Source organism: Drosophila novamexicana, unplaced genomic scaffold (assembly GCF_003285875.2).
Source record: "Drosophila novamexicana strain 15010-1031.04,08,12 unplaced genomic scaffold, DnovRS2.1 tig00002241-arrow-arrow-pilon, whole genome shotgun sequence".
Classification (NCBI taxonomy): domain Eukaryota; kingdom Metazoa; phylum Arthropoda; class Insecta; order Diptera; family Drosophilidae; genus Drosophila; species Drosophila novamexicana.
In genome coordinates this window covers 116,602-128,468 of record NW_020824963.1, presented here as the reverse complement: position 1 = coordinate 128,468, position 11,867 = coordinate 116,602, and the positions used below count along the sequence as shown (strand labels likewise).

Below are 11,867 nucleotides of genomic sequence, written 5' to 3'. Positions count from 1 at the left end.
TGGCCATCTGATAGTCGCCGGAATCGAAGAACTTGTGCCCCTTGTGCAGGCGCTTCTGCAGAAAGACGGAATGGCCGCTGGGCAGGCCGCTCGGATATTTGGGCATAAGCTTCTCCTCCTCGATTCTCTCCAGCTCCTCGGTACGGCTGGCGGCCATATCCAAGGCATCCTTCGCCTGTGAGACGCCAGCCAGTCCGTGTTCCTGCTCCTCGATGGCGCTCATCTTGGCTGCTTGGCTGCTTGACTCCAGCTGCGCGTCTTGTGTGACTATGAGTATAAACGTTTTCAATTTACGTTTATCTAAATTTACAATTGTTTTTTTTTTTTATATATAAAAGATATTATTATGTGAAAGTACCTTTTTTTTTTGTTTTGTGCTAGCTAAAATGTTCTGAAATGTTTTCAGAGTTTTGGCTCTTTTCGATTTTCTCAGCTATATGTTTGTGATTTGAAAGCTATTTCAAGGTAAACTGAACATGGCATCTTTTTTTCTTTTAACTGGGCCGTAGAATTCGTATTGTTTTCTTATTTGCTTTTTAATCGCTTTCGAGAGCTTGAACTTTCTGCTTTTTGTTTTTTTTTTTTGGGTTTTCTTAAGGGATTTTTCTTAAACATAATCGATTTTTCGCTGCGTGCAATGTTATCGATTATTTTGCTTGCAACCCAACAAACATCGCTTACTGCTTTCATCCTCACGTGCTTATGCTTCCAGTCAGCTGCGCATACCCCAAGCTGAAGCCTTGCTGCTAGGGTATCAGCAGCAGCAAGCGATAGACGCCGCCGCCGCAGCAGTGGGAAAGTAAATTTTATTTTAAAATAAATTTATCGCCTTATCCGTTGTCCATGGCAGCGACGGGACGCGCAGTGCTCCAGTCGCAGGACACAGGACACAGGATACAGGACACAGCGCTCAGAAGGCAAAGTCAAGTCTTGCTTTATATACCCTTAACGCGGGTTCGATGACATTGACACAACACGTCCAAACATCTGCTAACTCATAAGGCACATATATATATTCTCGAACCACAGGCAAAGTCGTGTTCATATAGTCAGATCCGTCTCTCTGTTTCCAACTAGACTCTCAGTTGTGGAGAGAACTCATCAGGAAACTCAGCGTGGGTTCCTCTTTCCATTGTAGCCAGAATTAGTCGGATCATACGACTGTATTATATAGCTGCCATAGGAAAACTTAGTTCTTGTCTTAGCCAAATTAAGCATTTACGAGTCTAACTTTTGCGTTTTTCCAAATATTTTAAACAGAATATCATTTACGTAAGCCCCATTTGCGACGGATCATATAGCACCCTATATAAGGAAATGCTTGAAAAAAAGTTTTCGTTTTGGAAAACTTTGGTTTTGTTATTTTCAAAATATTTTAGCCGAACTCAAGCTTCATGATTATATACATATATAAGCAGTTCCGGTGGCCATAAGCGTATTGAATATTCGTCTTGCTCCACTTTTTTATCTGGATTTTTTTTTCTTCGCTGATTTCGGCTGCAGCGACTGCCCCACAGCGCCAATTGCAGGGACAACAAAGCGGCCAGCGGCTATGCCGAGCAACACATGCGACGCGTCGCAGCCACACCCACAGCCCCAGCCCCCACCCCCCAGCGGTAGCTGTGCCCCCAGCACAGCCGAGCGCTTCATTTGAACGAAATGAAATCATAATGAGATTTTTGCTCGTTCGTTTTTTGTTGCAGCCAGCACTAGCAAGGGGGCGCGGGGGCGATTTTTCACTAAGGGAGGCGGGGCGGCAGCAGATTTATATATATGTATATATATATATAGATGGGCGCTGGGACGCTCAGTTGGTCCATTGCCATGGACTCGGCGTAATGACAAATATTCATAATTGGATAAAGATGCGAACGTGTGCGGCATGGGCTGTGTGTGTGTGTGTGTGTGTGTGTGTGTTGTGTTTGTTTAGCTATTAAAATTAGTCATGAAGCCAGCCGAAATTGAAGCGCTTTAAAGCTGCAGGCACAACACATAATGGCACGCACGCACACACACACTCACACACACACACACGCACACACGCACATGTTGTGCGGCTCATTTGTCAGCTCGTTCGCTTGGATAATTGTCCTGCGATAAACAAAATTAGCAGCAATTTACGCGAAAATAGCTAAATGCCTGCGACAAAAGGACATCGACTGGCGACAGCGGCGACAAATGCCATCAGCTTCTAACTGACACCATCACCACGCCCCCGCAAACAGCCGCCCACCCAGCTACCCTACAGCCGGGCTGGCAATTTATAGTTGTGTCAGGATATATTCATGTCTCTTGCCATGCATTGCCTGCTGTCGCCCTCTCAGCCCCCTTTCAACATTAGTTATAGTTTTGATGAGTGGCATTAATGAGTCGTCTCTGTGTCTGCGACTGTCTAACATCCTTCCATATATATATGTGTGTGTGTGTGTGTAGCGCATCCTTAGTGTCTTTCTGTGTCGCTTTTGTCTCTAACAATTGGGGCGTCGAGGGCTGAGCCTTGGCTGACATTAATGACACCCACACATGGCATCCAATTTGACAGGCAACATGGGCCAAATTAGTGGAAATCACAATCACAACTCGCTCCTTTGCTCAGTTCCGCCCCCACCCCTCTCTCTCCCTCTCTCCTCTCTCTCACTCTCTCCATCTCTCGTTCTCTCCCTGCTTACCATTAAAGTCATGCGGAATTTTTTACTTTTATTTTGCTTTTTTTTTGGCACAAATATAAAAATCACACAACTTGCCGCTCTGTGACTTGTGGCAGCTGCTGACCATGCGGCTGGAGGGGGCGCAGGGGCGGTTGGCTGCGGGGGTGGTGCGGGGGGGCTGTGTGCTATCCGTGCGCCGATAACTATCGACAGCAGCCGAAACAGGCAACAAGGCATGAGTTATTTATGGCTTTTAAGCGACAGCTACAGCTAAAATCTTACGGCACTACTTACCCAAAAAAAAAAAAAAAAAAAAAAAAAAAAAACAAAACAGAAAGAAAAATCTCAAAAGTATCACAACAACAGTTCAGTGCAGCCAATTTGGCCTTTTTCCCCTCAGACATTTTAGCCAGATTAAACGCTAAACAACTTTAAGCTTTTAGCTTTAAAACAGCCACAGGCATGGCATCTGCCTAGAAGACCTCGTTTGTGCAACTTTAAATAAAGAGTTCTAACGAGCAGAAGTCTAGCTTTCATGGAGTTTCTTTACTTCTCCCTTTATTTTTTGAAGCTTTTGAAAAGTATATTAGTTTAAGGCCAACAATTTTTTTATTTTAGACTACTGACTTGGCAAAAAGTTCGACTTATAGTAAGCAAATATAAAAAAGAATATAACGAAAATAAGTAAATATATTCAAGCCCAGCTTGCAGCCATTCCAAGCAACAAACTTTACCAACTTTGCCTCAAAGCACATTTAAGCTGTTCAATTGATTCTACTTATTTTAAAAAGCTAACCGTTTTTCATAGCCATTTTGTAGCTAACAACGATATGGCAACACTGGCAACACTGGCAGCACTGTCAGCGAACAGCCAAGCTGTGGGTGGGGTGGGCACAAGTTTAGCAGGCCCGCAGGGTGTAGAACGCTCAACGGCATGGGGGCTGAGCTGGGGCGAGGGGCCTGTCAACTCACATATGGAGATTTATTTGCAGCACATTCGACTGTTAAGCGCATTTGTAAGCATTTTTAATAGAGTCCGTTGTTATTGGCGGGTCATCGGTGGGTTAAGTGCTGCCTTCGTGTGTGTGCGTGTGTGTGTGTGTGTGTGGCCACTCTCCCTGTCTGCCCCTCCCGCAACACAACGCATATCTAGCTGCCAATTGGCCTCGTTTGGCCTTCAACAAATTTGGCTGATTGTGATTTCAGACAGCGCTTGTAGCTGACATAAGCGAAGTGAGAGAGAGAGAGAGAGAGGGAGAGATCAGCAATCGAATTAGAAGAAGAAGAAGAATAAGTAGCCAAATATCAGAAGAAATACATACAAATATATGCATGTATATTTATATTTCAAGCTGGCAACCTTATCCGAGTTTGATTTATTTGACCAGAAATTGAAGAGGCGCAACTGTTAAAGTTAAAGCCAAAAGAAATTAGGCATTAAGTCTAGTAGAAATTGTAGAAATGTTCAATTTAAAGCTTTTTAGATACAACTTTAAGTTAGAGTATTCATTTTTCAATACTTATTGCATTTTGCTGCGAAGCCTATTTTTAGAACAAGCAAAAGCTTAATAGCTTAATTTCAGCTTTAAACGGCGGCAACTCCACACAACATTTGTCTGCACGGCGGGTGGCAACGACAGCGGAGGGCGACGACAGGCACATTTGCATTCATATGTGTATGCAAAAACATCTGGCAACTCTGCTTAAGCAGACAACAGACAACACCGCAGAGTGCCAACTACATGCGTGCAATAAAAACGAAGCCAAAAGCAACGCAAACAAAAACAAAAACAAAAACTAGACAAGCAGCGCTGCCTGCTCCAAGTACATATATATTTGAGTGCGTATGCGTGTGTGTGTGTGTATTTTTAGCTTAATTTTATTATAAAGCGCAGCGAGTGATAGATGGGGAGGAAGGGGGCGATGCCCGAGAGGCGCACAGTGGCAGCGCTGCTCCCGACGCTGATAAGCCGGCAACGTCTTGTGACTTTGACTTTAATGACTGGATTTATAGGTCCTTGGAGATAATCTCGGCCAGCGAGATAGACGCACACACACACACACACACACAACAGCAGCAGCAGCAGCAGTAGATCTGCTTGCGGCTGCTGCTGCGACTGCTGCTATTTTGTTTACCAAGCGTCAGGCGCGGATGTAGTTGTCTGTGTGTGTGTGGGGAGGGCGGGCTGTGTGAAGGGGGCCAAGGACTAGCGCTAAGGACGTCGTCGTTGTTACAGGGTAATTAACATCAAAGCCCGACAAAGCTCATAAAAAGACGGCGAGATAAACATACGCACAAAGAGGTTGGAGGTTTTGCAGAGAGCCACAGCTAGCGAATGTGAGAGAGAGAGAGAGAGAGAGCGAGTCACACATGGGACTTGGTACGTGGTGGACGTGCATTGTGAAAATAACGGTAGTTGCGGCAAGCGGCGGCTGGGCGGGGGTCATCAACTTGTCTGCGCAGTGGCAACGCGAGCGGAGGCGACGAAACGCTCAACGTGAAATAATGTTGACAGCGCCAAAAACAAAAAAAAAACAAACGAAAAGGATGCGCCGGCATACAGGAGACAGGCAGACAATGACTGTATGTGTGTGTGTGTGTGTGCATTGTGCACGCACATGTTTGAAGCAATTAAAATCAGATAAGTTATAGAAAATGGCCTGTCGTCGACATTTAGACATGCCACTGTCATTCGAGTAGCTTCTCCTGCCTCTGCCCCAGCCTCACCCCCCCCCCCCCCCCCCCCCCACCGCCCTTCCTGGTCGCCTCTCTCCAGCCGATTCCTGTCGCGCTGTCTGTGACGTCTTCCGCTACGTTTGTCACGGCTGCCATTGTCTCTGCCGTGTCTGCCGTGTATGCCGTGTTACATGTGCTCCACCCAGCCCCGCCCAGGCCCGCCTGCTCTGCCTGCGCTCCTGGCCAACGCTTTGCGTAATGAATTTCAACGAGCAGCAAACGCGACGAGCCAAAGTGACAGCCAAACGAGCAGCAGCAGCAACTGCCACTTGCCACACACACACACACACACACACACGCACACACACGCGCACTAAACTACACCCAAATGGGTGTGAAATATTTTTGGGCAACAAGAACCAGAACAATTCGGCGAGCAGGCATTCAACTGTTCATTTGTATGCCCTTTTCGCCGACAGACCCCAGTCCACACCTGCCCACAGTCACTTAGCCACGCCCACGCCCACGCCCACACACACACACACATACACATACCGCATCCGCGGCATCTTCAGCTGATGTATTCATGGCCTTGACGTTAACGAAGTGACAAAATTCGCACCCTTCGTTCAAGTGTAAATGGCAAAAACCCAGAAGAAGAAGAAAAAAAAAACAAAAAAAATGCAAATAACGGCAACTAGGCCGAAGCTTAAATGCCCTGAGGTTTGTTTTTTCAAAGCTGCCGTTAAAGTTAACAGCCGCTTAAACATATTGTCTAACCTGCTGCCTAAAGACCTGTTAAAATATAGCTTGCAGTTAAGTCAACTGTTACATAGTTGATTGTACTGTCGAGCAGAGTTGCCAGTGTTGTTAAGTAAATAGTAACTAGCTTTTAGATCTAGGGTTGCCACTTGAAGCGCCCCTTAAAATAATGGTTGCCCAACTGTTACATAGCTGATTGTACTGTCGAGCAGTGTTGCCACCTTGCTATGCACTTGTAAATCTAGGATTGCCACATTTTAGCACAAGAATTCAATATCTCTTAGGTTTTTTCTTTTCAAAATAGACAAAACTATTTTCTAGCATCAAAAACTCTGTTCAAAAATTAAGAAATGCTTATACTTTTTGACAATTTTCTAAGCATAAGGTGAAACTTTTTTGCGTCTACCTTATAGGCTTGGAGATCTAACACTTTTTCTTTGAGTGTAGCTCATTAGCTTGTAGGTCTTAACGTGTAATGAAATGGTTATGCCCTGGGTAAGGGCATTAAAATCACACACAGACACGTTGAAATATTCGCACGCCCCGTTACCACATTGTTGCTGCGTGTGTGTGTGTGTGCGTGCGTGCGTGTGTGTGTGCTTGGGTGTGAATCCTCCCGTTGGACGCGGGCTGGTTGGCAGCATTGTGCACTTAAGACATTCGGCGTGCTTAACGCGCGCGACATTTGGACAGCATGAAGCAGATATTTTGAATGCCAGTTCATAATTCTAAACACTCCTCACACAAGGCTGGGCAGGCGGTTGGGCGGTTGGGGGTGGGGGAATGGGGGTACAAGGACATTTAAGACACTTGTCTAACCACTTGGATTTGTTGCCTCGAACAACTTTTGCATTTATTGAGTGCATGTTTTGTTTGGCAACTCGAATTGCAGAAAGGCTTTTAAGTGTTCAGAGTTATTTCCTCAGTAGAATCCAATTATATTAAAGAGAATATAATCCAAAAATCGTACTAAATAGACAAAAGCTCTACGAAATCTTAACTGGCCTTTTTCTGATTTCTTTGGGGCCAATGAAATTTTGTGCTTTACAAGGATCGGATCTTGGAACTTGTTTAAAATCAAATTATATTGAAGAACATAGAAACAAAATATCCCAAAAATCGTATCTCAAGCTTAAGAAAATCTTATTTGCAAATAATTGAACACATTTTTGGACTAATAAAATTGGCATTTTATTTGGATCTTAAGATCTTGGTTTTTCGGAATTAAAATATAAAACTAGAAATACTTTCTTGGAATACTAAAGTTGTGCTCTTTGTGCCTTGTCTGAAAATAACCGAACACATTTTGAACTTATAAAATGTATATTTTACTTGGGTCAAGAATCAAAATTGACATTATATTGGACTCTGTTTTATGAATGCTGGCTTTCAGCTGGGTCAGCTTGGAGGAGCACGTCTCGAATTGGGTTTACGCTCAGGAATCCTTGAGTTCTAGAGCTGCACTTCGCTCGCGTCACTTGCGCTGTTCAAACAAACATTTATGGGGACTAGCAAGGTTTCGAATTGACTTGGATTACTTTTCGGAACTCGTCGGAAAACATTATGATGGGACTGGTTGGCATTGGGTGGTCGATCCGGGCAATTGGGTACGGCTATACGGCTAGGTCTTTGCGGTAGCGAATTAAAGTGTGGACTTAAATGATGTTGTATTATTTACATATACCTTATTCTACTTTGGGTCTTGCTATTGACGCCTGCCGTGTGGTTCCTCAATGAGTTCCAGGCTTGACTCGGACATTTCCAAGAAATCCTTGGCATCGAAATTGTGCTCCATGCTGAAGTGTGCCATGTCGCTGGGCGGCTTGCTGCACAGCCTCAAGGATGGCTTTTCCGCCAGCTTCGGCTCAATAATTAGATGGGATTTTTTCTTATCAACTATTGCCAGAGCCGAACCATGGCTAACGATTAGGCGAGTTTCCGTTTTGGTCAGCTGCTCGGCCATAAGGCGCTATTAATGGGGAATTGGTATAGGGTTTAAATGGGACTCGACTAGGCTCTGGCTCTCTGGTGGCGACTTGGCGGCTTACCCCATTCAGGTCCAGGCTGCCCTTGCTCTTCTTCAGCTCACCGCTCGGAGCCTTGTGTGGCACATTCATTTTGGACACAAGCTATAACGACAAATTTGGTTAACGCGAAAGGGCCAAATCTGAAGAAGAAATCGAATCTAAAATACAAGTTACAAAAAAGGAAAATGTCAAGATAAATAATTTCAAAGCCGAACGTACTTAAAACTGATATTTCTCTGCTCAACCAGGGGGGTGGGGCTGGCGCCCACTTAGATGCCTGAATGTGTGTGCTCCACAGCTGCTTGCCGGATGGGCGCAGGGGGGTTTCTGCACAGATGGGGGGAAGGGGCAACAAGCCACCCATCCCATCCCACCCACAGCACGCACTCAATTGCCCTTTGCCGGCAGGCCGTGGCTCTGTCTTCTTTGTGGCTGCTCCTTGGGGCAATTGTGGGCACTTGATGCTTAGCGCATTGTTGGGCAATCAACAGGGCGTGGCCGCTGCTCAGCCTGCCAGCCATATGGCCCAAAAGCCGTTGTTGTTGCTGTTGTTTCTGCTGCTTATTGTTGTTATTGTTGTTAATGCAAATGCCAGGCATTCGAATGCACTCGCGCGTGAGCAACCAGCCCCAGCCAAATGCACTTGACTTGAAAAGCCAAATGCAAATCAAATATAAAGAATATATATACATATATATACACATATATATACTCACAATGGAAGCGAACTTTTCACTCATTGTTTGCCCAAGATCTTGGGCCACAAAAAATATACAAATATTTTTTCAAGTCTGTTTTCATGTGCTCCATGCACGCACGCATGTTGGTGTACGTGTGTGTGTGTGTGTGTGTGTGTTTATGTGTTGTAGGTAATACGAGAGATAACTTTTTCACAGATAGATTTTATATTAGTACGATCAGAGAGAGCTATGTCCTTTTAGAACTATTTAGAAGTTGTTTCAGACTCAATTCTGGGTTAGGTCCAATTTTTAGCAAGTCACGCAAGAGAACAATGTGTTTGTTTTGGCGATTGTGGAAGAAAGAGCGAAAGGATAATAACAATGTAATTGGCATTCAAACAAATTGCAAATCGATGGGTTAAAAAAGTTGTAGACCGGTTTTGATGGTTTTTTTGGAATATCTCGGCGAAATAAAGTCAGATTTTGGCATGAACGAAAATTCGAAATTGACGATTTTTTTTGAATATCTCGGGTAAATACGAGAGACGAGTCCTTTGCCGAACAAACCGTTTGACAGGGACTAGAATCTGCCCAAAGTACATCAAAATCGTCCTTATGGCTTCCGAGCTATGGCAATTGTCATTTTAAAGGACGTTAAAAGGACCACCTTAAGGACCATCCTGATGTGCTTTGAACCATATGTAGTGCTTGTCCTGCCAACTTAGAATATGTTATAAAAAGGACGAAAATCCTTCAAGGAGCTGAGGAAAAAAGGTTTTTGTCGGTAGAGATAAAAGGCTGTAGATCGGCCGTATCCTTGCCGATCATTATTTCCCTTAGCCAACCGTTAGTGCTCATCCTTCCGATTCAGAATATACAATGAAAAGGACGAAAGTCCTTTAGACAGCCTAGATATGAGTACAATTCCTACGTAAATTAACAAAGCTATAACTCATCCGTATCCTTGCAGATCCTGACAAGTCCTGTGTCAAACAAATTGTATGAACCAGGACCATAAACTGTCCAAAGGACAACAAAATCGTCCTTGCCGTTTCCGATATATGGCTAATTTTCTAAAAAGGACATTTTTCAACTGGCCATAACTCGGCCAAATCCTGAAGGATATCGGAAGGATGTGCCTTTTTGAACTCGTGGTGAGTAGAACTATCGATTGGCATTCAAGGATTTCCAAGATTCGACAAAAAATTTCATCAAAATTTTTCCTAGGGGTCGCAAAATTGGCTAAAATCGAAAAATTCCGGTCTAACTTGGCCATTTGAAGGACTATCGGGATGTCCTTTGGCCAGCAGATAGTTCTTGCCCTCCCATTTAAGAATTAACAACTCAAAGGACGAAAGTCCTTCAGACAAAAAAGTTTTAAGGACAATTTTGTTCGAAGAAAATAAGCCATAACTCGAGCATATCCTTGCGTATCCTGGCGAGTCATATGTCAAAATAATTGTGCTGACCAGGACTACCACCTGGCCAAATTTCATTAAGATCGTCCTTGTAGTTTCGCAGATATTTAAGGATTTGTGTTTTCGGGCCATTTGCGTGCGCTCCGGGACAAAAATTTTACAAGTCCAATTTCGAGTAATATGATTCTTAGATGACCCCATATTTTTATGATGCAGATCGATGCAGGGGGTCTGTACGATCCTAATGCACCATGTCCTTTAAGAATCTGCAAGGACATGACCGAGTTATGTCCTTTTTTCTTTATATAAAATGCCTTCATGTATTTTTTGCCTTGTTTAATTTAAATGTGTTTTTATCTTTTCAGACTGACAAATTAAGGACTACAATGTGCTCTAAGGACCTTCACGCATGACAAAGCAGATTTTTATATATTTACAATCTACTTATTCTACTGGTAAGTCTAATACACAAATTTACAGTGTCAACTATATAAATCGATCTGGGAGATCTATTGGGTGAGACCTTCGCAGTCTCCTCCGCGTTCGGAGTCCTCCAATTCTGCGCCTATTCAGAAGACGCCTAGCCAGTCGATTAGGATGACTTCTCAGTCGCGCTATATAATTTGCGGCCTGTATATTTATTATGTCCCCGACTTTGGGCACCCCTAAGTCTTTTCCCAAGTCGGAAGTTCTCATATACCAGGGGGCACCAGACAGATATCGGGGTTGGTTCGAAAATCAAAACTTTTTCGATAATTTTTTTTGAATATCTCGAGTAAATATCGTCTGAATTGAAAATTGCATACCTTTTTTAATTCGTACGGATCCCTACTATCAATTGGCATTCAAACAAATTAAAATTCAGTGGGTTAAAAAAAGTTGTGGCCAAAAAACCATTCCTTTTTAACGTCAACCCTTTTTTTATGTTTTTTTTGGAATATCTCGTCCAAATAATGTCAGATTTTAAAATTTTATACCATTTTGGACTCGTAAGGATCAGTACTATCGATTGGCATTAAGAAAATGAAAATCCAAATTTTGACCCAAATCGACCAAAAAGCAAGGGGTTACATCAGGTTTTTTTTCAAAATCGGGGTCGGCTCGAAAATCACAACTTTTTTGATCAATTTTTATGAATATCTCGGTTAAAAAGCGTAAGATTTTTAAAACTTACACCTTTTTGAATTCGTACGGATCCCTACTATCAATTGACATTCAAGTAAATTAAAAATCGATGTGCTAACAAAAATTGTTGACCAAAAAACGATTCGCTTATAAAGTCAACCTTTTTTGATGATTTTTTTGAGTTTTATCTACTTTTTGAGCGACAACTTTTTTTAATATATTAAATATTATTTATTTCAGGTAAATACAGTCACAACTTGACAAAAGGGAGGACAGAAGGAAAATAGCTGGAAAAGACCAGACAAAGCTTACTTGGGCAACGCCGGATAATACCCGCTAAGTGTAGATACATGAAATAAAAACTAAATATTCAAATGCTGTAAAACATATATTTTTTGGAATAACTATATAAATAATAATTATGCAATGAAAATACGATGCTATGAAACAAAATAAATATATTGAAAAATAAATCAATTCTGATGTTTTTTTTTGTGAGGAATTTGTTGGACAGTTGAGGTGAGTAATTC

General features: G+C 42.9%; 1 protein-coding gene and 1 pseudogene across 1 annotated transcript; both read right to left on the bottom strand.

The window, feature by feature from the left end:
- Positions 1-4: 4 nt before the first annotated feature.
- Positions 5-440, bottom strand: LOC115769063 (annotated as a pseudogene).
- Positions 441-7,410: 6,970 nt separating this feature from the next.
- On the bottom strand, positions 7,411-8,331 carry LOC115769045. The gene is made up of 3 exons (XM_030713754.1): positions 8,136-8,331; positions 7,772-8,056; positions 7,411-7,714 (listed from the first exon to the last, which is right to left on the bottom strand). Exons 1-2 carry the CDS (start codon positions 8,202-8,204, stop codon positions 7,793-7,795), a joined length of 333 nt encoding a protein of 110 aa, XP_030569614.1. The 5' UTR covers positions 8,205-8,331; the 3' UTR covers positions 7,411-7,714; positions 7,772-7,792.
- Between the last annotated feature and the right edge of the window lie 3,536 nt (positions 8,332-11,867).